The sequence below is a fragment of the Gymnoscopelus braueri genome, assembly GCF_963280865.1.
Source record: "Gymnoscopelus braueri genome assembly, chromosome: 7".
In the NCBI taxonomy this organism is placed as follows: domain Eukaryota; kingdom Metazoa; phylum Chordata; class Actinopteri; order Myctophiformes; family Myctophidae; genus Gymnoscopelus; species Gymnoscopelus braueri.
In genome coordinates, this window is record NC_137608.1 from 33322403 (window position 1) to 33349416 (window position 27014).

The following is a 27014-nucleotide window of genomic DNA, read 5'->3' on the forward strand; positions in this document are numbered from 1 at the left end:
GATTCCATCTCCTCTTTCTCCTTTTCAGCTTGACTTCTATTGTTTCGTGTTCAGTGCATTCCAACAGGTTGGTGTATATAGGACTATCTATTTCAACTTCACAGTTCTGAGAAACTCAACAGAACAGAACATATATCTAATACACCAATCACAAACATTCAATCAATGACAGACCAAATCCACACAAGACAGTTACAACAGTACACTGCTGCACATTATGAGAGATTACACACTGCTGCATATAATTTGGCATATGATCAAAGCAAAATCAGGCAAACAAGGCATACAGCACATCATGACATAACCCCATATTATGGAGCTTACACAGTCAAAAGAGAATATTGACAGTATAATTTCCATTGTTTGCCAAACAGTTTCTTTATCCAATGCATGAAAAAAGAGGCAATAGAGGACATTCAATAACACTAAAGACACTTTTATTGAAAATGATCTGACACGGTATAGCACAAAAAGTGCATATTATCCACTTACATCAACAATAAACAGATTACAGCAAAAAGATTTAAAATAGAAATTTCAGAGCTTTGATTAAAGTATTCACATTTTCACAGCCTAAATTAAATACTCTACTGTATAACTATTGTTTCTTCAAGAGGTCTTGTAGCACAATAAATCATCTTCGCTATGTCTGGCATACCACAAATACACCTACAAATATTATTCACCCACACACACTTTAGAAGAATACTAGAGATCTGTTGTAAACTAATAGAATGACAGCAACATGTTCCTCCTCCTCCCTTTGGGTTATCACCAAAAACTGGATTTCTCAGTTAACCAGATAACTTTAGATAAGTTTATCTATAATCTTGGATATCAATACAATTATCCCTATTATAATTACAATTTCACAATAATTTTCTTATTCATAATGATGCATCTATATTTAATAATTATACAAATATCTATAAGAGCAATTTTGTCATGTCTGATGTTATATGATGTTCAGAGACATTAGTATATCTCCAAATTTGCAGTGTATTGCATATTGGTGAAATACACGTGCAGCTTCAGAACATTGCCATTTTGAGTTGTCGCATTTAAATGCATCTTGACATCACTGAATTGCCTGAGATAGCTGAAAGGCTGCCCCACTTGGCTATGGTTAGATGTTAACCTGCTTATAAATATGGTTTTCTTTCAAACAATGTAATTGGATAACATTCAAGAATTAAAAATGTCTTTATCTTTAGAACCTAAGGTAGATGGCCTAGTAGTGGTTAAGAGTGACTGTAATGGAAATCCAATTGACATATTGTACCACAATGCAGCCATGTGTCTGCAATACACTGAACCCCCTTTACTCAATGCAGGTCACACGAAATATTAAACCGTCAGTTCAGGACACTTGCCCCTTACTGAATACAGTTTCTGGTCTTAGATGTGCGAGTAAGGCACCAGCATGTACATCATTAGAAGGCCAGCAATGTTGTCTTGGTAACTAAGGCTGCACAATTTAATTGCAAAAGAAAAGTCAATCACAGTATTGACTACTGCAATTTCCAAATGCAGAGATGTAATTTTTATAAATTTTTGCTCACATGGGAACTGCATCCACATGTGTCAGAATTTACATGACTCAAATATTTTTTTAAGATGTCCCAATGACTTTTTTTCCTTTGACAATATTGTGCATCCCTCCTGGTAACCAAATTATGTCACAGGTTTAACGGTTGAACCCCTGTTCATACACAAACTCAACATAAATGCGACTTAATAACATAGTAAAAAACATGTACTGTATTTGCTTTCATACGACTAACAATTGATCACTGGCAAATGTGACTGCTGATGCGTCATGTAATGACAAAGTGAAAACGGTGCATCGATGTTAATCAAATTCACTCTGAATAAATGTTTCTTTTTCACAGGTTCAATGACATTTTGTGGCAAAAAGAGAAAAATTAGTTTGAGTTCAGCGTGTTCTAGATGATGTAGTACAAAAACAGTTTTTCACACGCAACAGTTAAAAATGGATCCAAGAAATGATTCTCAATATTCACAATAACAGTAACTTCAATATAAAAATGTGTGAGAGCAATGAGATGTCAAATACAAAAGGCAAGTGTAGCCCAAACCTCAAGACTAGGACAGAACATGTATAAAGTAAGACTTGCGTAGTCTTTATTGGTCCTAGCTAGGCACTTAGTTTGGATAGCATTAGCAACTCAAGCACACACTCTTTAAAAGTACAAAATGGAGCACATTGTTCTCCCAAATGTACTTTTAAAGAAAATAGTTCAATAATAAAATAAAAATCATCTTATGGGTGCTTTGTACTGTATCAGTGCAACAAGAGATCTGCCCATGAATGGCTCAGAGATTCACAGATCATTGTCCGTGTGCCCAGCAGCAACTACAAATACATAACGTTTTCTACCTTACTTTTTAAAAAGGAAAACAAAACTATTAAATCCTTGTGGATAAGTCCACCATTTCCCCACAGATGCATCACATGTGCAGTTCTTTTGACCGAGATGCTCAACTTTGTTCAGTTAAAGCAGTGGAGAGCCGATTGTATAAAGGCTTCCATTTCAATCAAACACTACACCAGCTTGTTTCACAAATTAACACACAACCAATCAAAGAGTGGGGAAGTGATATGTGAAATGAACTGTTGGTATTTAGTTGAAATGACTACTTGCATACACTTGACTGTCCATGAAATGTGTCTGGGTTAAAGCTACAGTAGGCTTAGTATTACTGAACTGTCCGTGAGAAAAACAAAAAAACAAACACGCACTGAGAACTCTCACTCCGCCTGTGTTGTGTAGACCGTTCAGTCTATCTGTGTTGTGTAGACCGTTCAGTCTATCTCTGCTCAATAGAAGCGCTTGCGGCTGTTCTCCTTCCAGCGGTTGTACACCACCAGGGCTATGGCTCCCAAGACACACAGGCCAATGATGGAGAAGAAGAAGGTGAAGAAGACCTGCACTCCACTCGTCTCTTCCTCCTCTACCTCTACTGCAAGGCAAAAATAATAAAATCAGAAATGTGCGAATATAACGAGGCGATAGTGATTTTTCAAGATGAGGTTGATTTTTAACTGAGAATAAAAGAATCAACCTGTATGAATGAGTCATCACCAAATTAAATGTTTGATGTGAAATATTTGCGACGCATTTTCGCATCGTTTATTCGTCACACTCCCGGTGTGTAAGGACATTTAATCTCAGTTAATGCTTTGGCAGAAAAGTGTTGTGCAACATTTTGCTTGACAGTACTAACACAAAGTACAAGTTAGTGTGCAAATCACACTGACGCTTGCCTAAAACTTGATATTAACCATTGGTGTTCTCTTGAGTCACACCTTTTTGAGCGTTTTGAAATATGAAACAACACTGCTGACTCACAAACATGTGTCTTTGTACCTTGGAATGGTGTCATGTTTTCAACCATGGGGACAGTGACATCCTCCTCTTCCTCCTCCTCTGGAGTCCTCTCCGCTGTCATCTGGTATAGTTTCATGGAGATGAGGTCATGGTTATCTATGGGGAAACACATCATTCTTCAGGCCACATGATGGTGCTCACCCCTGCTGACCTAACACTGAATTATGTTACCAGTAGAGCCCCTTCACCCCAATATGCTGTCTCCTTCTCAGATTGACCATTTATTTTAAGAAAAAGTACATAGTAGTATATTACTATAACATAATATTCCCTGAGGATTACTGGGTATATGATAAGTAATGTATTTGTACCCATTCGGATGCTATCAATGCATTGAATAGGAGATTATCACGTTTTATCAGACCATTGAATGGGCGAAGTAGGCGACATACTGACCTAGGGCTGCACGATTCTTGCTAAAATGAGAATCACGATTTTCCTCCATAAGAATTGAGATCACGATTCTCACACGATTCTCACACAATTATTTTGTAAATATAAAAATATTAAGCAAAAAAATAAAATAATAAAATAAAAATTTTAATTGAAAAAAGTGAAAATCGAAAATCGAAAAAAGTGAAAATCGAGATCGCATAGGTGTCTGAATCGAGATCACGATCTTTTTTCGATTAATCGTGCAGCACTAACTATACTGACCTACACGCGATTTATCAGACCATTCATTGGGTGTTATCAAGACATACTGACCTACCGACGGAGAGGACTTAAAAAGTTCAGTTTCAGTTTCGGACCATGACAGAGGCACGCAGTCTCAAGCAAACTGGAGCCACGTGAGGGACCACCGAGCGTCCCGAACGTTGCAACGTTCGCTTGAGCCTACTCAGCGCCATTCGAGTTATGTACCGATAGGCACAGAATCGTAAATCATGTTGTGGGGACTGCTCCGCCTCCGAGTAGGTCCTGATTACGCCCAATGAATGGTCAGTATGTCGCCTACTCGTCCATTCAATGGTCTGATAAAACGTGATCATCTCCCATTCAATGCATTGATAGCATTTGAAGCCGGTGTGATCCACCTGCCACCTCTTTTGTTTTAGCATGGCTTTATTCAAGAGACGTCAGTTGAAAAGGTGATCATGATATGAAAACTCTAATTACAAAAAACAATAGACTCCTTCTATACCTGTCAGGTCTCCTGTGACAGAGGAGGCACCAAAATGGTAACCAAGAGGCAAGCGCAGGCCTGAGACATCAACACAATCCTTCCATTCCCGCTTGCCATCGATGTCCATCATTAACTGGAGGACAGAGGACAGAACAGCATGAAACGCATGTACATGGTAGTACTAAGGCTGGGCGATATGGACAAAATTGGGTGAAGAACCTCAATATCAATATTGTGACAATAATAGATAAAACAAATGAAAAATAGCACATCTACAAGCTTGTGACGCATTGTGAGCATGTAGATCACCCCCGATCGTAGCTGAACACGGAGGGTTTCACCGTGCTTCCGCGAAAAAAGGAAAAAAAGTAATCGCGACCCCCCCCGTTCGATTGTTATAGGTTGTTCAATATCATAATCGTCAAAAATGCAGAGGAAAAAAAAGAAAGCAAGATACAGCCGTTTACCCAAATACTCTAACAAGTGAATGGAAGAGGACATTTTTTGGATCACGTGATCTCCTGGAGCTGTGTGTCTGAGCATGAAATGGTCACTCATGTGTTAGCGAACAGCGCCATCTAGTGGAAGAACCTGAAAACACCAAAACGCGTCAAAAACGTCAGTGGCACTCTGGGCCTTTGGGAAAACCCACGTCTAAGACGTCATTGGCACTGAATGATTGTAGATACAGTATGATGGAGAGACATCACAGTCATGAATGGCTGGAGTGGATCTTTTCCATACACAGGTACATCAGATGTCAGCTTAGCAGTCTCAGCTGCTAAGATGATCATGCCATGGCTAATGGAATCTAAATGCGACAACATGGTGGTTGAACAACTAAAAGGCTAAATGAATTCCCACCGTCAGGCGGTTTCTGTAGTATCGGAGGAGGATGAAGGTGTCGTGGTTGACGTTGCGCACTAGAGCTGTGCACCCGCCAAGCTCAGTGGTCCGTCCGTCCCGGTTGTGGTCATACAGCAGCGTTCCGTTCCCCAGCATCACCGATATATATGGGAAACCCCTCTGTGAGAGACGGAGAGACAGGCAGAATGAGTGAGAATGAAAACAGAGGCAGAAAAAAGGATTTATGAAGTGTAAAGGAGAGGGATAGGGGGAGTGAGAGAAATATAAAAATTAGGGAGGAATGTTAAAATTGCCATAGTATTGTAAGCTTTATTTTAGGATTTTTCATTTTTACATGATTAATTAATAAATTGATTAATTAATAAATTGATTAATTAATAAATTGATTAATTAATTAATTAATTAATATTAAACAGTAGACAACGTAATTACTCCTATGTAATGGTGTTGGTTGAAGAGGTAAATATTCCTCAAAATGGGTTAATATGGCACTGATGCTACCTGCGGTCCAGTGTACCTCTTCTGCATATCCAGTAGGTTTGCAAAGAAAAAACAAATAGGAAACAATGATACTTAGTTCTCAAAATGAAGACGACCAAATTTGCTAACTGGGGAGGGAGGTACTTTCACGTGTGCGTGTGCGTCAGCGTGTAATAGGTCAAGAGAGTGTCACCTCATGGTTCTTGTCTTCGTTTTGGTAGGTGTCCACAAAAATCCCAAGACCAGTAAACTGGTTCATGTTGCCAAACACGGGACCTGCAAAAGACACAACCTTATATAGACTGATAGAAAGATCAGAATTAGCAGCATAGCCTTGCTGTAGAAAGCAATGCTATTTCAACTGAAGGCTGTCTTAAACCTAAATATTTGTATATGATGTTTTTGTTCAGTTAAAGCTTATTTGTGCAAATTTGTACAATGTGTAGGTGACACTGATGTCCCCAGTTTCTTTATCCTTTAATCGTTATTTTTGAAGATTGATTACTGAATGGTCTAACAAACCTTATGCTGTATCCTCAGTATTTGTCATATTAAAATGTTGAATGTGAACAAATATAAATATATTTCGTCATTCTTGATCTGCCACATGGAAGCATATGTCTGCTACCCTACCCTACAGTGAATGTAAATCACCCCTGATTGCTACCACCTGTACAGAGGGTATATAAGAGTATGTATAGAGCGTGCCAACGCGTCGTCACCACGGGGGGGCGTGGCATTGGGCAATTTGGTTTTTACCCCTCAAAGATGTCCGCCGCTACCAAAAGACACTTGTTGATGCCCCCTTCAGGATTTTTGGCACGCTCTATACTTAAATGAAAGCCTAAGTGATTATTTTATATAGACTATAAAGCCTTGCAGCTCTCCACTGTAATGCTTGCTGGAAATACTGTCCATAATTGAATGAATACGTTTTTTGGGGGAAACACTATTTTCCCACATACCTTTCAGTTTGTGTCCCCTTTTTTAAAACGCATTCATAAACACAATGCTAAACAAGATTCAACTGTAAAACTAAATGGCTGAAATATCTGCCTCAGTAAACTATTTTAAATGCATGTTACATTTCTGTGTTATCCTTTCTGTTCAATGAATCCATTTGCTATCATGAAATGACCCCCCCCCCCCCCCCCCCCCATAAAAACAACAACAACAACAAAACAACGGAAGGCTTACGGAAAATATCTTGCATCAAAACAATCTACAATAAAGACCTACCTACGTTCATGCGCTCTTTGGTGAACCAAAAAGCCATGCCATCTCCATTAAGGTTTTTCTTCCCTTGCCCATGGATTTTAAAGTGCATCTGCAGCTCCCAGTCCCTGATGTAACAAGGCTAGAAACACAGTGATTGAAGACAAGATGGATTTAGTTTCCAGTGTCTGGATATTGCTATACATGCATTTTCCAAAAAGCTATTAAAAACATTTTAAAAGGTAGTGATGTTTTTTGGTTACAACAAAAAGGCTTTTGTTAAAAGGTTAAAGCACAAAATTGTGATAGTAATCATTGCTATAGAATGTTTGTTCAGTAGCATGGGTCTCTCCAGCTCTTAAATAAACAGATTTTTTTTTTCCAGGTGGGTGGCCAATCTTCAGCCAATCAGGAGAAATCAGCTTAAATGTTATAGTGTTCCAGTTCCAAGTTTGTCTGCTCATTTATTTGAGTCATCACTTCCAAATGCACATGTTAATCTCCTGTGTCCTGTGTGAGGTGACGTCTCCCTCCTGATTGGGACGTCTCCCTCCTGATTGGATAAAATGTGTATCCCGACCTGCCCTTTCTGTTTAAGTAAAGAGCTGGAGGGGTGGGGGGGACCCCTGTTACTGAGCAAATACTCTATACCAATGAGTACTATGAGACAATATCACTTACCATACCTTTAAGTCTAATATATATATATATATATATATATCTTTAAAAACAACAACATCATCTTCTAATTATCAGTAAGTGTTTCTTGTGAAGAACAGGGTTCAATGGAGTTGTGTTTCGCAACTAGTGGGTCGGGACTCCTGTTCCATACAAGCTTCTCATGTGAGGCACACTGCTAACAGCCATAAAAGTTGGGACCAGGAAAGGGGAAATCAAAAAGTAAGAGAATAAATAAAGAACACAATAAATTAAATGTAAAATGAAAAAGGAATGCTTGGAGCACTCTGGTATAGTGAGTTAAAATGTGGATACCTTATAATCCGGCTTTAATGTGGCTCAGATCTCAATATCTTATTCTATAACTTATATAACTTATTCTTTACTCTTCCCTTTATCTACCTACTGTATGTAATGCTACTGTAATGCACATCATTACAAAGGAGTAATTTAAAAGGATAAAAGGTTATCCTCCCTAAACAGTAAACACAGCAAGTCTAGCTAATCTCTTTTACACAGCGCGGTCACCGTCTGACCTACTGTAGTAATCACTTCAGAGCAGGACTGTTCAAGATAAACTGCATTTTGTTCCCAACCACCTACCCTACAGCCTATCCTACTGTACCTCATGGATGAGCTTAGAAGACCAGCTGGTCTTTCTGGTAAGAACTTGGGTGACAGCCAGGTATGAGAAGGGTTGCATAATAATTACTGTGAAAATAGTACTGTCAGTTATTTAGCTTGATGGTAATTAAACCGATGATTTGGGGGACAAAATTCCATGCGAGTGTATGCATGTTTCAACAGTCAGGTGTTTCCAATAACTTTTGGCTAATGTGCCAACATATTCTTATTGGCTTGCTTATTGATGGTGGAAACTAAAATCTCAACCCAAGTACACATGATTGACTGTGCAGCCCTGGATGTTGGTTATATAGACTGTAGACCAGGTTGGAGAATGGTTGTGATCCAGTCAAGTTGTACATTCAAATGTATTATTTAATAGCAATAAACCCGATTCTGGATGGCCTTGATGGACTAGGTTGTAAAGGTTTGTGTATTTAAAAACTTACAAAGCGGCTCCACACTGCTCCTTGCCTACTCTGTAGGTCTGGGGTCAGTCTCACATGTTCAGGGCTGATCATGGCAGTGCCCAGCAAGTCCCAGTGAGCAGAACTGGAGAAGCCCACTCCTACAATAAAACAGAACAGAACAGTGCTGTTACACTTAAAGCAATCAATAGTCAGTTAGAGAATAGAGGGTCATATCCTATGAAAAGCAGCTCTTGAGTTAGTTAGCTCTTTCTGTCACTGAATCACAATGCATGACATTATAATGTTCTTATTTGTATCATAAGACCCAATTACTGAATGTCAGTCAGTCAGCAGTCTCCAGGTTTTCTTCAGAATATGTAAGACACTGATTTACTATGACACAGTGGTTCTCAAACTTTTCATTCCCAAGGAACCCAATAACTCTGAGAGTGTACAAATGGACATTTGTACACTCTCAGAGTTACGGACCTGTAAAGGTCCATTTGGACCACCTTCAAGCAACAAATGGAACCAAATGGACCCGTTATTGTATACTGTCAAGAGTTAGGGGAGACATTGACATTTAAACGTTTAAGAAGCACTGATTTAGGGCGTGCTCTGTTTCTGGTCTATATATGTATGTCCATGGCAACAAGCCATGGCGATGAACCCTGCCGTAGTACAGTGTTATTAACGGTAAGTAAGCAATCTCTGCCTAAAGTCTACAAAATCCTGCTCTGTGCCTCATCAGATCAAATTTTGACCAAGTTACCATTTTGGACAAGACAAGAACACAGTGTTATGAATGGCTCCGTTCTGAAAAGCATGAACCTCGTTGCTTAAACACACTGCATGTCAGCTTAATGTTAAGTCAACTTTAATGACATTATGACGCTTAGCTAGGATACCAAAACGCTCGCCCCAAAACACAGTCGCCCCGGGGCAAATCAAACTAGCTGTGCCTAAACATTAAACAACCAAACCTAATTCCTAGACGTAACCTCAGTAAAACGCTGCCAAAATCTAACCTTATCCGCAATAAAACTATGCCTAATCCTAAACTTATTTCTAACCCTCAGTAAATCCTCCGTAAAACAGAAAAGAACCACAGGTCCGCGAAAAGAAATGGGGGCGAGCGTGTTTTGGGGCGAGCCTTCCGCTTACCCTTAGCTTCACCGGCTAACGTCAGTTACCTTGGTATGGCTTTGTCAGCGAATACTCCCTCTTCAGAAAGTCCTCGGTCTCGTATCCATCGTCCGCCGACGACGAGTGGCTGAGCATGACAAAGGCGATGACACACAAGCATGTTAATTCACCAATGCTTCTAAAATTGAACATTGAATCTGAAATCAGCAAACTTCTTCTCCTCCGACACGGTTTAGACTTGATCATGGTGGCGGCCATTTTAGCCCTCCCACTTTGAAGCGTCACTCCCCACGCCCACCAGTCTTATGAACTTGTGATTGTGTCCCGTTGCTATTGGTTTGCCTCTTTCTCATGTGAATCATCATCAGTGACCTGATTTCTGTGGTTGGTTATTGTGGAGTTAACCACTTGAATCCCAGCATGGCAGCATCATCCTTATTCTGGGCAGTGGTGTAAAGTAGCCATTAGCCAAGTGCATTTACTCAAGTAGCCTACTGTACTTAAGTACAATTTGAATTTTGAGATATTTTTTACTTTACTGAGTATTTCCAATTTTCAGAGATTTTCCTTCAAAGGCAAATATGATACTTTTGCTCGACTGCAATTATTTGACAACTTTAGCTACTAACTTTACTTTATATATTTAGATTATTATTTCAAACATACATTAACCACTTCAGCTCTGTATACATTTCGGCCATTTGAAAATAGCAGATCTACAAGCTCACAACACGTTGCACCATTTTTATACATTTTATTTATTTGACAACTTGTGAAATGGGACATAATGAGTACTTTCTACTTTTGGTACTTTAAGTACATTTTGATACCAATTGTAGAAGCCATTTCACTGTTTTTGTTTATTATCATTATTATTATTATTATTATTATTATTATTATTATTATTATTATTATTATTATTATTATTATCATGATTGTTGTTGTTATTATTTGGCATTATTAGTTGTATTAGTTTTGATAGATTATTGGTTTATTAGATTATTTGTGGGCACTAAGGTACGCCTCTCCAGGGCCTAGGTGATTGGGGAAGGGCATGCACCTGGGTGGATAGATGGTTTTTACTACCAGTGCCAGAGCTACAGTGCCAGAAAACAATGACATCAAGGAGATCAGAGAAGCTGTTTGTAATGCACATTTGTGGATCAAGACAAGTAAATATGCAAACTTAAAATGTTATTTTAATTGTGTTATTTTAATTGCATACAACTGAAGTCTCAAGGTGTATCAGTGGGTTTTGTTGATGTGTTTGGAGACGACAAAATGCCATTACAAAAACAAAATCTAATAAACCAATAATCTATCAAAACTTATACAACTAATAATGCCAAATAATAACAACAATCATGATAATAATAATGATAATAAACAAAAACAGTGAAATGGAGTATTTCATGTTGCAGTAGGCGATTGATACTTTTACTTAAGTAAAAAGTGTGAGTACTTTTTCCACCACTGATTCTGATACATTTTGGAGCACATTCATTTGTTTGGTTAAGTAGTAGGCTAACTAAATGAAAATGAGCATGAATTACTTTGTACAAATATGTAGGCCTATATTAAGCTGAGAAAATGTCAAAATCCATGTCAAAATCTTTTCATGCCTTTATTTCTCAGAAAATGTAAAAATGGCACCCGTTTCTCCCCAAATAGTGCCCAGTTCTATATACGGTAGTGAATAAGCTAGCCAAAATCATGTTTTTTGCTAAGTTTATTAAGCTCCTGATATAATGATTTCTGTGTCTGAGGGGCAGTTAGGCCTATCATACATCCATTAATGTGTAATTATAACTTAAGGTTATATAGATCAGATGTGATATTTGTTCTGTGTTAACCACTTTAACTCTATATGGTTGACCGGAGCCCCTCAGGGCTGTATACTAGTGTCTTTTCTGTTTTCGCTCTACTGAAAGTAGGCGATCTACAAGTTCACTTTGTGTTGCAATGTGACGCATTGTGAGCTTGTAGATCTGCTATTTCTGCAAAAGTCTTCCGCAGAGTACGAATGCTGAAAGAATAGCCTACTGAAGAGTGGATTGATTACTGTTAAAGACGTATCCAATAATAATGACTACGCCTACATTTTGAAAGGGTTATGGTTTGGGCTAGGCCTGCATTTAAAAACTGTGTAGGCCTATTCATTTAAACACAGTAAAGCCTTAAATGCAGGTGACACACCTACTGTAAGTAAGTATGTGAGTAAATAAGCACGCAAGTAACTAAGTAGGCTAGATGTAGTATAGTGACGGACCTAAACTACATTTGACTTGGCCTCTGTGCTCTTGTTCGCATCCTTGCCATGTCACATAAATAAAGAATGCTGGGACGTTCGATTAATGGACAAAGCCAAATATTGACAACTAATTGGCGCCGCCAGGCTTGTGTCATTGTGTCAACATCCCGAGAGGAATTACACTAATGCAGTCTTCTCAGAGACGTTATGGCTCCTCTGAGACAAGAAGCAGAGAGCGACAGCGGAAATAAGAGAGCAAACCTGAAGGTGCTAAGACTGCCATAGATCGTATGTTTATGGTCCAGCAGTGACTCGAGTGACTTTAAGTATTTCCTCTAAGCCTCCCATGGGAATGTTTGTCAAATACGTCCAAAAGACCAACAAAAATTCCAGCTGGACCTGAAACTCGAAACAGTGCCGTCGCCCATCTCTCGACACCCACATATCACCATTTGTGTTTGCCCTTAATCCACCTTTGAGACCAATGCATACAGCTTAGTGGCTGTCTGCCTGTCATAAATCGTAGGTCTGCTTATGAGTGTCCAGGATTGAGGGGCACATTATGTGCTTTCTGCTCCTGCTGTGCAGCCTGTGCTAGTCTTGCACAGTAATCCATATTCGCAAGGTCAGGAGATATTGTGATATCTCCGGACTCCGGTCACAGACTCGGCTTTCTAAAATCACAACTTTATTGAACTGGGCTACACCTGTTCCTGTGTAAACAACTGGGATCGAATGTTGCCTATGGGAATGACGGGCGTCAGTTTTACAGTACATGACCAGAAACTCTAGGCGTTAGTGCATAGTGATATGTTTTGTGATCCTCACTCACTGCATCACACATGTTTTAATAATGCTATGTTTTAATAATGGAGAAAGCTACACATCAAATGTGATTTAACTTCATGAACCCTAGCGTCCCTATTCTGGGGTGAACATTCAGCAGAAATAGCAGATCTACAAGTTCATAATGCATTGCGTTGCAATGTGTTGTGAGCTTGTAAATTGGTTATTTTCTGCAAAGATATAAAGAAGGCCAATAATGTTATGTTAATGTATCAGCACATTTAGCTTCCTCTTTTCTTTTTTAAAAGGAGGCAGAGCCACTCTGCTCTCTATTTCTTCCTTGATTGAGACATAGCAGTAAAGCTGCGATATAGACTGCAGGCAGAATGTGACCCTCAGCCTGCAAGGGTGTGTGCGCGTGTATGGTGCCGGATGTGTGCATCTTAACCACAACACCACTGACGGATGCTGCAGTGTTTTACTTTGAGAATGATTGCATAATGAAGAGATCCTAATGCTTCCTCTGGCAGCACAAGCCTCAGTTAATCTACAGCCACTTATAAGACACACTAACTGTCCTCTTTATCTCCTTTAAGACAGCAGACATTAAGCTCAGGCAAACACCTCTGGACATAAATATTCACACTATTCAAATCAACAGCCTCGATAGAATATCGTCAGGCCAGTCAACGGGGTGAAATATGGCGGTGCCCTCCCCACCCACGGTGTCTGGTGCTCTTTTATGTTCTGTTCCTTCCCCCTGCTGTTTGTGCTGACAAAAAGGAAAGCACATCTTCTTAATTGAAGAGCTCATTTCCTAACTATTCTCTATTAAGGATGTGTTACGCTGGCACTTTCAAAGTCAATATTTCACCACTGTTGGTGATCTCATAAATGCTACTGGTAAAGATGCCAAATCATGTATAAATGTATAAATGTTTAATCATGTAAGATGTTATTCTTGCACTGTTTTTATATAGTTGTTCTGTAATATCAAAAATAATATTCAGTTGAAAGGTATTATTGGTTCCATGGTGTATTTAACATGAGCTCTGTTAACAGATGTGTGTGTGTGTTAGAGTCGTGGGACCTAGTATGCGTATGCCAAGTCTCTGTCTACTATATTCTCGATTAGATGCCCTAAAATTGCCTACCGCTGGCATTATTGTACTATGTGTGACTAGTAAACAATAGAGTTATACAATTTCGTCCCCCCACTGACCTGCTGTGTAAGACAGGGTGGGAAATTATTTGGGAGGCTTCAGCAAATTTGTTACAGTACAGGACACTTCTGCTTAAAATATTGCCATCCTTATGCAGTGAAAAGCTACTCCAGTAAATTAGCCAATGTCTGCCAGATTTGGTAAAGTATAATGAAAATTGCAACAGTGTCCAGCCTAGAGCATAAAATTAGAATTCCCTTTAAAGACAGATAGATAAATAAAGGTGTCAAATGAAGTCTTGTGTTTTATCCATCAGCAGTTTTGATGTGATAACACTATAGTAGATAACTGCTATTATCTTGAGCATAATGAACTGATTATTTTCTATGAGTTATAGCAGCTGAATTTGTTTCTCCACTGTGTAGTAGTCTTTAAATATAAGGAGACGTTATAAGGCTTGATATTGACTTTATTATTCCTGGCGGAAACTTATTTTGGTTAAGTGTGGAGCTGGGAAAAAGAAGAGGATACAAACTAGAAAAAGTGCTCCTCGGAGCACAGGTCTCCGCCAGGTCAGGTAGGTTATTGTGGCCTCCTGGTGGCGCTATAATAGGCCAATGTGAAAAGGGTGCCATTTATTCTTGGGCCTAGTGCAATGTGCGTGTGAAATTGCACGGAAAGCGCAAGCTGCGTTCATGATTTGAGGCATTATGTTCAAAACGGACCAATCCTGCAAATTTTGGAAGCCAATCTTAGCCAATGAGGATGGAATATGGGAAATCGGACAGATCCGTGTTGATCACATGACTATAGAGATACTGTGTACCGATTTGCATGACGTTTGGATAACATCTGTAGGAGTAAATGGGTTTTGCACAAATCGGCCTCCTGGTGGCGCTATAACAGGCCCATGTGAAAAATGTAGGGCAGAGGTTCTGAATTGGCATCGAGGGAGTGTGTGTGTGCACAGTTTCGCAGCGACCGGGCCAACGGTGCCTGAGATTAGCTGCTCACAGACAGATGGACGGACGGACGGACGGACACATGGACACGTACGGACACACGGACACACGGACACACGGACGGACGGACAGGGGGTAAAACATACTCTCGCGTTCATGATTTGAGGCATTATGTTCAAAACGGACCAATCCTGCAAATTTTGGAAGCCAATCTTAGCCAATGAGGATGGAATATGGGAAATCGGACAGATCCGTGTTGATCACATGACTATAGAGATACTGTGTACCGATTTGCATGACGTTTGGATAACATCTGTAGGAGTAAATGGGTTTTGCACAAATCGGCCTCCTGGTGGCGCTATAACAGGCCCATGTGAAAAATTTAGGGCAGAGGTTCTGAATTGGCATCGAGGGAGTGTGTGTGCACAGTTTCGCAGCGACCGGGCCAACGGTGCCTGAGATTAGCTGCTCACAGACAGATGGACGGACGGACGGACACATGGACACGTACGGACACACGGACACACGGACGGACGGACAGGGGGTAAAACATACTCTCTCGCCATGCCTTTCGGCCTGGCGGAGACAATAATCAGTAACAGAACTATAATGATTTAACAAGCGCAAAACCAAACATTCAAACTCATCAGTGTGTACCCTTAGCCCCATCCCCTATATCCACTCATCAATGGATGAGAAAGTCTGGAGTGTGTGTGTGTGTGTGTGTGTGCACTGAAATTCAAAATCTATCCAGCCAGACAGATCCTTGCAGCAGGGTTGTCTATCAAAATATCCATTCCTCTCATAAGTTACTGGCTGGTTAGTGGCTAGTGGCTGTTGAGGCTATTGCAATTGGGCTGAGTGATACTGATGATATAGAGTTTTAAAAAGTGAGAGCTAAAAAAAAAAAAAAGAAACTTGCAAAACTTTTTGATTATATCATATTATTTTCTTGACAAAATCACACCGAAAGTGATTTTCAAAAGAGAGACATCCAGGCACAGCAAGTCACAAAGCATTGCACCAGAGAAAAGCCATCAGTGGAGAAGCTCTTTTACACTTACTGCTCTTTTTAATGGCAGGCCTTCAATCTGTCTTTCGCCTTTCAATAAGCTAATAGTTCTAATGTGTGAAAATTGATTTCTAGAGGCCTGATGCTTCCTCTTTCCCCCAACCCTTTTTTCATTCACTTTCTGTACACACCCTGGCTTAAATGTGATTTATAACCTTGTTGGTGTTGAAAAACGGTATTGATTATTTTTTCTCAACCTTAAACCTTTGTTTTATATGTAAAATTTGAAATCCAGGGACATTGTGTTTGCTGAATAACGAATTTCAGTAAGGAGCCTTGGAGATTTGCTTGGCTGCCGTACTTCAGGATAAACAGCATAGCTCTGTTTATCATAGTCTTACTTATTTGCAGGTCATCTTAAGTGACATAATATATTTTGACATTCTACTTGCACCATGCACCCTGAAAGGTAAATGATAAAAATGTGTATACATTTTTTGCTGAAATATATTTACCTACAAATATTTTATTGATTTTCAAAGCTCATTTGAAGCAGAAAGCAATCTCTGCCCACCTTATTACTACTAACTGATGAATTGAAAATGCCATAGGTCAAAACTGCCATTACATTGTAGTCATCGTGAGATCCTCCCTTTGCCAATCCTTTCCCATAATTCACTGCACTGTTTGTAATTGTTGATTAAACAATCAGTGGTACAAACATCTATTCACTGCCAAATCTCAGTGCGTAAACTAAAATGATAAAATGTTCAAATGACCTAGTGATTCATCTTAAAATGTTCCAAAATTATGCTCTGACCAATGGAGAAGGTAAAACATCATGCTGTCATAGGTGTTGTGCATTCATTTAGATTTTCTAACTAGAAGCTGCAAAGTATAAACTAATGGCATCTCTTCTCTGTCAAGCACTGTCCATGACATTGAAGTTTACAGTGGTCACCTTTATCTGCTCCATTAGACATCTGTAATTACCCTAAACTAGATTAAAAAAATGTTAAGACATTCCAGTAACTTGCTGATCAAAATCAAAATTCTATATTAATATCAGCAATCATGCGTGTTACTTCTCTATACTTATTTCTGAGCAGTGTCTGAATTCACCATGTCTTCCAGAGAGGGATCTGAGGATATGGGAAATGTGAGGAATGCTTTGCATCGTCTTGTGAATAATGTCCCTCACCGCACCCACTGAGCTTTTCAGGCCAAAGGTTATCTTCTGTGACCTTTTCTTCATACAGTACAGCACCACTTGAACCGTAGCATCCCTGTTCTAGGGCTAACATTCTGCAAAAGTAGTAGATCTACAAGCTCACAACTCATCGCTTTGCAATTGCAACACAAATTTTTTTTTACACTTTATTGTCTCCGCCAGGCCGAAAGGCATGGCCGAGACTGTTCTCTGGTCTGTGTGTCCGTCGCCCCGTCCGTCTGTACTCGGCTAATCTCTGGCACCGTTGGCACGATTGCAGCGAAACTGTGCGCACTCACTCTCTGGATGCCAGAGCAGAACCTCTGCCCCAAATCATTCACATGGGCCTGTTATAGCGCCACCAGGAGGCCGCGTTTTGCAAAACATATTTTTTGACAGTACTCCTACAGATTTTGTCCAAAGATCAGGCAAATCGGTACAGAGTATCTCTATAGTCATTAAACACAATGGGTCTTTCATCCTGATTGGCTAAGATTGGCTTCAAAAGTTTGCAGGAGTGCTCCGTTTTGAACAAAATGCCTCAAATCATGAACACAGTGTGCGATTTCCGTGAATTTTTGCACGCACATTCTCACTAGGCCAAGGAAGAAATGCCACAATTTTCAAATCAGCCTCATGGTGGCGCTATAACAGGCCGATTCGCCAGGAGGCCAACTTATGTCAAACACATTTTTGGATATTACTTTTTATTTTTTTATCAAAATTTCACACAAATCAGTACACATGATCTCTATAGTGATCAAGACGGATCGTCTGATTTGTGTGTGTGTGTGTGTGTGTGTGTGTGTGTGTGTGTGTGTGTGTGTGTGTGTGTGTGTGTGTGTGTGTGTGTGTGTGTGTGTGTGTGTGTGTGTGTGTGTGTGTGTGTGTGTGTGTGTGTGTGTGTGTGTGTGTGTGTGTGTGTGTGTGTGTGTGTGTGTGTGTGTGTGTGTGTGTGTGTGTGGCACATGCGTGCTTGTGTGTATTTGATATCAGTTCCTGGGACGGTGTCTTTTAGCACCTCAGCTCTGCTGTTTAACTACATTCCTCCCACCTCTGAAGCCCAAATATGTTCAGTCGCACATCCCTGTTACCATTAGACCATTCATCAACATTGAACTGTCCAAACATCTGAGGTGTTAGGGATACAGCAGGACCAGAGAGTGGTTTGGAGTGTTTCCAGTGACCCTGGCCGCGGCGAAGGATTCCAATCCCTGAAGACATGCAGTCTGCTGTGAAACCAACACAGGCTGAATGTGAAAAACATGATCAGTTGTTGTCTGTGACACTGGGATGCTACTGGAAAGTGAGTCAAGTTGGTGAGTCAAGTCAAACCATGTCTATCTTTATTTGTTTTTCTGCACTATAAAAGAAAAAAAGAAAATGACTTGAAAATCAGCCGTGAAAATATAGATGATTCCGACTGTGACAGTATAAGTTATTTAAAGCCAGTTTAATGTAACTTTTTCTTCTTATTGTCAGCATAGCCTACGAAAAGACAAATGTTTTTTCTAGCCAACACCATATCACTAACATCCGGAAGTCATATAACTCAATTAATAAGCAGGATATATTAGAATATAAGCCACAGAGCTGTACTGCTGCTTTGGACAGCTTGTTCTTGGACTTGTCTTCTATAGCTCATAGGCTATCGAGAAATCATCTATGAATTCTCGATTTTTAGCTATATCTGGTGTTAGTATTGTGCTAGAAGTACAATACTTTAGGAGAAATGCATTTGCGGCAAAATACTTTATTTAAATAAGAAAGTGTAGAGAGAGACAGGAAACCTAGGGAAGAAAGAAGGGAGACATGCAAGACATTTGGACTCCAACTCAGGTCCTCGCGACTCAAGGAGTGAATCACAGATCAGTGCACTAACTGGCTGAGCCACCAGGTATCCCCAATCACATCGGTCTTATCCTTTAAAGGACCACATGAGTGGTCGGGCATCATATGTTTAGCCCATTGACTCTGACTCACAGTATACTTGACACTACAAGCTGACCATTTTTTCAGGTAACAGAAATGTCCATACCGTACTGAAATGAATGGAAAATACATGGTAAATGGTCTTACATTTGTATACGCTTTTCCAGTCTTCTGACAACTTTACACCTCTTTGGAATGTATACATCTGTCAAGGAATTCTGGATCAATCAGGATATTAAGGAAAATGGAGTCAGAGACACTTGGGAGACGCATGGGAGAAGCATATTAAATGTTCGTGGTACTGACTTGGCCTGCGTGCCATGGTATCTTGATTCTATAATATTCCGATTTTGTACAGTCAATATTGTAAGGTTGCCACGCTACGTTCTGAGTCACCGCTGCCCTGGTATGCTTTGGGAAATGGTGTCAGTAATGTCAAGTAAGGATAATTCCTTTTAACAGGTCGTTCATGAAAGTCCTTGCGGTCTTGTTTCCAATGAGAACCTGTGAGCAATTGGGGTTAAGAGTCTTGCTCAGGGACAAATTTCATATCATCGGCGCATATGCTGGGATAGCCTGGAATCGAACCTGGGGCAACCAGGGCCTCTGGTTCCCTAGGCGGGCTCACTAACCATTCAGCTATGGCCGCCCCCTAGTATACTGTGAGTCGTCAAAATCAATTGGCTCAATACCCTGATGAAGATGGCTTAGCCATAGTAACGCCATCGTCACTTTCTGGAGTATGTGGCTATACTTTTTTAGTTTTTTACTTTAGCCAAAGGGATAATCATGCCAGACCAGAGGATTACTCAACATATTTCAACAATACAAAATAATAATAATAATTAATCAATTAAAATAAACTAGATTCTTCATTGCATTAACTGATATTGTGATATGATATATTTCAAGTGCTATCTGTGTTGTCAGATTGTCTTACTGCTTGATTTTTTTATTTACTGGCAGCTTCCACGCCGGCGCCACATATGGCATCTCTGCATAGTGACATAAACTATGATATTGGATCACTCATTGAAATGTGCCTTTCACACCTCCTCACTTTACTCACTACTAAAGCCTGATTTATGCTTGTTTATACTTATTTTTATTCATGCTTCAGTGACAAAGTGTTGAGTGACACATCAAAACACTTTGTCACTGAAGCAAAAAAAAATCTGGCTTAGCAACACTCCATAAGCTGCGTTCAGAATCACACTGCCCTTATTCTAAACAAAAACTATTTTTCATCGTGTCAGATAGCCATATGACAGAAGGCTTGCTGGCTTACCCCAGCAGGGGTACATGTGGTTCAGGAAGTGAGGCTCTTAATAACTACACCAGGGCAGCAGCAATCACTAATTTAGATATCATGTCAATCAATAATGGCTTGAGGTTTCATTCATCCCCATGAACTCAGTGTTTCAAATGGTGATATCCAGAGACGTGTTGATTGTATAGACATTTACATTTGAACATTTTAGCTATTTAGCTGATGTTCTAATTCAGCGAAACATTATGTATATGAGTGGGGGGGTTGAGTGTCTTCATCAAGGGCATACATTATGGCTGAATTTGGGGATTCATCTTCAGCCACCATGCACTTCCGCCCTAGGAGGAGGAGAGGGATGGTATGGGCAGTAACCCAGTGAAGATCTGCAGGGTTTATCTGCTGTGACAGGTTTCACACGCAGCTTGCGGGCCAAACCCCACAAATAACAGCCAGGCGTCTTGTTTGCCATCCATTCTCTGGCCTGTTTCAGATTACCCACCGGGTTCTTTGATGTCTGGGTGACTGACAGGGCTCCAGGGTTTTCCCCCAGTCCTATGCCAGAAAAAGATTGGGTCATCAGCAGCACTGACACCCACTGCATATTCAAGTGTAACCCCTCGATGAGAAGTGTGTTTATCCTCGGGGGTTTGATCAGAGGCACTGCGGGAGAGCTGTAAATGGTGGCCGACACTAAGGGATTTCCTGATTTCACAGCTATTGGCCCTCGGTGCCATTGCAATCCATCCAAGTTTTTTTATCTCGTTTTGGAATATCATTTTGAAAACGGATATTTGAAATGTCTGTGTACCAATAATCCACATGAAGTCTAGCATCGATATTCTGCTCATAATAGGCTAACATTCTTCGAAAAATAACAAGTCTACAAGCTCACAATGAGTCACAACACGTGACTCACGTTGTGAGCTTGTAGATCAGTTATGTTCAGCAAAGAGATATGGTATTGAGTAAAAGAAATAGGGGACCAAGTGTAGACCCCAGGGGAACTCCGTAGTATGGGTTAAGTAAGTCCTAATTTCTTCAATGAGAATGATATACAGTATTTGCCATAATATAATAGCACTGCGTCTGTCCAAAACATTCAAAGAATGCAAGAATGTTCTGAGGCATATGAGAGTCATGCAGACGTCAATGGACGTTTTCAGCATACTATAGGTATTAATAGGGTATATTATGGTATTAAGCCTAATGACATTAAATCAAATGATGAATTCTTGTCAGTAAAGCAATAGCCTCGTGCAAGACAAAATATGTTTTACTATACCTGCGAGACGTAACAATAAAGACCTAAATGAAGCCTTTAGAATACCACATCCCTAAATTGACACATCAAGTGAGCTCATATACAGCATATTCCACACAACACAACAGTGTACATACATCAAGGGTGGCGGTGGCCACATATCATGAACCTGCCGCCCTCACTCATGAGGTTTCACTAGGACGTTCCTGGGCTGCCATGCACCATTGAGTAATAAAAAGCCTGTAACCAAATCCACAGCCTTAATCCAGCCCGGACAATCGTTGGCAGACCTTTTGGCGGAGGCAGAGCAGAATCCCCGCAGACGCCCATCCACGGCAATGTTCTCATGTCATAAGGCCGCAACCGTGCCGGGGGCATGCAGCACCCATGGGGTGTTGGAATGACGTGGGAACACTGAGACTCAAGAGAATGTGCGTGCCAATCTTTAGGGGGGCTGTGTTATCACTCATATTTCATTGACAACACTGTTAAAGGTCTTTATTACAATGTCCATGGAGAGAACTGACAGATGAACATCTGAGTTGTGGGGAGCGTGTCACAGTATAATGGGAGGTAAGTAAAAAGAGGTTGAATTATTAATCTCAGTCCTCCTGGCCCAAAGCCTAATAATGTAAAAAATAAAAAAAATGTAAATAAAATAAAATAAATAATAAAATAAATACTGTAAAAAATAAAAAATAATAATACTGCACAAGTATTTTTATCACAAAATATGATGTTACAGACCACAGTCATGGCACTAAGTGCCATGACTGTGGTGTGGTGTGTAAGCATCATATTTTGCTCAGTCTTCTATGATAGGCCTACTGCTAATAATAATTTAAAAACAAAATAATACTGTGCAAGTATTTTTATTACAAAATATGATGCTACAGACCACAGCCATGGCACTAAGTGCCATGACTGTGGTCTGTAAGCATCATATTTTGCTCAGTCTTCTTATGATAGGCCTACTGCTTTTAATGAGAAAACTCAGCACCAGAGAGAGAGCCTGAATCAGGTCCATCTGATGATCTGCCAGACGTGCAACACCAGGGAAACCCCACCCACCGCTAGGTGTCACATACAAAACACAAACGTGTCAATGTGCACATCACCTCGGACAACCACGAACGGCAAGCAGGCGCGCTGTGCGCGTTCTAGAGTAGAGCCTTTAACCACACGGAGATTCAGCTGCAGCGCAAGGGGGTCGGGGAACTCCACCGCAGAGACGCAGTAGGACCGGTAATGAGCATTACTTTCAATACAGCAGCGAACTTTCCACAAAACTTGCAGAAACTTTTTTGTTATGCACGTTCCAAACTGACACACGCCAGGCTATCATGTCATGTGTGTCCAGAATATGCGTGTGTGTGTTTAAAATGGTAACAATTTGAAGATGCACAGCTTCTCTGATTCTTGCGTCCCATCATCAGGCGAGGTAGCGCAGCCCTTTTCCAGCGGAGGTCGCACTTCTTGGTGGGACTGGGACAACAATGCTCTCAGCAGGACCATCTCTGTTCCCACCATCAGCTGTTAGTGGATCTCGTTCTCTGCCACTGTCTATTTCCCGACGGAATTCCTGTTTGGATTCCAGTCCTGAACCAGTTATCCACATGTCTCTGCTAGAGCAACGAATGGCAACGGAGATGAGCGCAAACCCCGGCAGACCTCCTCCCAAAACACTGGAGACGGATGAAACGTCAGAGGATGACCCGAAAGTTCATCTGGAAGCAAGGGATCTCTGGAGACACTTCCATCAACTGGGCACCGAAATGGTGATTACAAAATCCGGAAGGTACGGCTCAATTCAAACATTTACACAGTCATAATTTTATTAAATTCGTTTTACAATTTTTATAGTTTGCCTAATGCTTAGCCTATCAATTTTTAATTGACTTAACTTTAGCCTATTTCAGTGGTGGAAAGTAACTAAGTACATGTACTCAAGTACAGTACTTAAGTACAACTTTGAGGTATTTGAACTTTACTTGAGTACTTCCAGTTTCCAATACTTTTACTTCTACTCCACTACATCTCAGAGGCAAATATTGTAGGCTACTGTTACTCCACTCACTAACGGCGGACGACTTTTACTCCAAATACAATTATTTGAAAACTTTAGTTACTAGTTAACTTTGTAGATTTTGATTATTATAGGCTACAAAACATACATTAACCACTTCAGACCTATAGGCCTACATTTAGGCCATTTGAAAATCTACAAGCTCACAATGCATTGCGATGCTTTTTATACATTTGAAAACTTGAAATGGGACATTTTGCATTATGAGTACTTTTACTTTTGGTACTTTAAGTATATTTTGATACCAATACTTTTGCACTTTTACTCAAGTACATTTTGAATTCCGTGATTTTACTTGCAACAGAGTATTTCTATATTGCAGTATTGATACTTTTACTTGAGTAGATTTTTTTTTTACTTTTTCCACCACTGTCCTATCAACGTGAAATCGTCTCTCTTCCTTTTGCAGGCGCATGTTTCCGCCGTTTAAAGCCAGGTGTGCTGGCTTAGACAAGAAATCCAAGTATATCTTATTGATTGACATTGTGGCGGCGGACGACTGCAGATATAAATTCCATAACTCTCGGTGGATGGTGGCAGGGAAGGCCGATCCCGAGATGCCCAAACGAATGTACATCCACCCTGACAGCCCCGCCACGGGCGAGCAGTGGATGTCCAAAGTAGTCAACTTCCACAAACTGAAACTAACAAACAACATATCTGACAAACATGGATTTGTAAGTGTCACCTCTCAGTTTATTTGATCTAAATGTATGGCTATTCAGCTTTAGGCTATCGTTTTAGCTCACTATTATACTTTTGGTTTTGGCCACACCCTGGCTTTATTTCGAATATTTCTGATTGGTATAGAGATGAGACCACACTGAAATAACCATATTGTTTTAATTTAATTATATATTCTGGTTGAATCATAATTTCTCTCGTCTTCTGGTGTTACAATTAAACATAAATTGTAATATTTTCTTTTCGTTTTTGGCAGACAATTCTCAACTCGATGCACAAATACCAGCCGAGATTTCATGTAGTAAAGGCGAATGACATCCTCAAACTGCCATACAGTACATTTAGGACATATGTTTTCTCTGAGACAGCATTCATTGCTGTAACTGCGTACCAGAATGACAAGGTAAGAGTAGCCTATGAGTGTAAGTAATTTATTAACAGTTTATTTTCAATGACCTAATTTAGCAATTATGAACCGATTATATATATATATATATTTCATGTAGACTAAAACGTAATATGAACCAGGCATGAATAATTCCTGAATTAACCATTGGCCTAATCTATTCTGTGTCATTAAGCTTAACAACAAAATGTCAAAGAAAATCTTGCACACTGAATAATTCCTTAAAAACACTTAAAAACGTTTTTCATTTATTTTTATACAAGCATTTTTCTATTCCACTCGTTTTTTTTGTAATAGGCCTAAAAAAACCTAGACCACAACACTGGCCTACAAGTATTCTGAACTTAGACAATCTACTGCAACTATTAATGAATAATTCTTCTGCATTACGTAATTGAAAAGTCTTTCTCCTATTAATTTCAGATCACACAGTTGAAAATTGACAACAACCCATTCGCCAAGGGGTTCCGAGATACAGGGAACGGGAGAAGAGAAAAAAGGTAGAGTTGGCCGGTCCTAATCACACATTTTAGTTTGGACAAAGTCAGAAGTGAACAATCGGATAGACCAGTGGTGGTTCTCAACCTGTGGGTCGGGACCAACATGGGGATCCCTAGATGATAGTGAAGACAATTTAAGGACTTTTAAGAAAAAGAAAAGAAAAAGACCATTAGGCTACTGCATCAAAAGTATAATCAACAAACTAGGCTATAACACATTGGCCAAATTGTCAAATAATATAAGAAAGAGGTACACATTTTAGACAACACATACTTGTTGTGGTGACAGAAAAGAGAATTTAACATCATGCCTAGTGAGTCTGCAATACCAGATATATATTTAGTTGCCATATTATACTTATGGAATATGTTTGATTATTTGAAAGCCTAGGGCCTACAGTGTGTACATCATCAGACATGGTTACAGTAAACTTTGTACATGGGTTGAATATTATGTCAAGACTGATGTCCTTCCACTTTCCTCATGCTGAACAAAACTCCAGTGACGTCTCTGACTTAAACAATGACACAGAGCATTTCCTGTGAGTGACTTATCACAGCTGACATGCAACAAACACCTGGTTTCCCCAAACAGAAATACAATATGACTTAAGAGAAAGAACAAAATCCAGGCTTAATTCTGTGTTTCTTTTAAGAATCCATGCTGGCACCCAGAAGTTGTATAAGACTGCTGACTATACTAAGGGATAAGATTAAATAACCAGAACAATCATGTTACCCCAACACATGCACCTGCCAAACAGCAAAGGAACAAGTCTGTCTCTTTAATCTAGTCACTATGGACTGTAATGTGCAGCATTAGGGAAACTGGACCTATAGATCTGCATCGTTTCAGCCACGAAAGAGCCAAGCCAGACGTTTACCATAATATAGTAAAACCCCTACTCATCATGAGAATCAATCCAAAATATATCAATTTTTTTCATCTTTATTTGAAAATGAAAATTATTTGTGTTATCAGTATGGCTACTGGTTCTTATTTTCCCTTACTATTTTATTAGATGTTAATTGTCACCAAGGACCACAATCGACCAATCAATCAATCAATCAATCAACCAATCAATCAATCAAGCAAGCACGCAAGCTACTGTGAAATTATATATTAGCTACTAGCTAATATGTTTTCTTTCTTTCTTTTATTCTTGGTGTTAGAAAACTACAGCAATCATCACAAAAGTCCAAAGAGATGCGGATGAATGACATGACGGAACCGGCAGTGAGGGAATCGTCAATAGAATACTCTGAAAACTCCAAGTCCTCAGCAGGTGCAACAACTTTCGTTTTTAATATATATTGACCTTGTGGCGGTCGATTGGTTCACGTTATCCTACAGCTATGACCCCAGGCTTACACGTTCAACAATAATAATAATCATAATTTATTTCTTCGTTTAAGATGCTCACGAAAGTGACAGCGATCAAGACGACGAGGAGGAGGACAACCCTGTACAAGACATGCGTAAAAATGCCAGTCAAGTGGACATTAAAACGGAACTAAATGTCACCATTAAT

The 27014-nt window shown here is 39.8% G+C and overlaps 2 protein-coding genes across 2 annotated transcripts; one reads left to right on the top strand and one right to left on the bottom strand.

Annotated features, from left to right (window-relative positions):
• Positions 1-420: 420 nt before the first annotated feature.
• Positions 421-10217, bottom strand: lman2lb (lectin, mannose-binding 2-like b; the record flags this gene model as incomplete). Its single annotated transcript, XM_080433263.1, has 9 exons — positions 421-2985; positions 3393-3509; positions 4558-4672; positions 5404-5565; positions 5908-5928; positions 6080-6162; positions 7126-7243; positions 8853-8971; positions 10007-10217. The coding sequence occupies 9 exons, from the start codon at positions 10215-10217 to the stop codon at positions 2843-2845; spliced, it is 1089 nt and encodes a 362-aa protein (XP_080289389.1). The 3' UTR covers positions 421-2842.
• Positions 10218-23302: 13085 nt separating this feature from the next.
• Positions 23303-25486, top strand: tbx3b (T-box transcription factor 3b; the record flags this gene model as incomplete). The annotated part of the gene is made up of 4 exons (XM_080433582.1): positions 23303-23604; positions 24302-24569; positions 24833-24979; positions 25406-25486. 4 exons carry the CDS (start codon positions 23303-23305, stop codon positions 25484-25486), a joined length of 798 nt encoding a protein of 265 aa, XP_080289708.1.
• Between the last annotated feature and the right edge of the window lie 1528 nt (positions 25487-27014).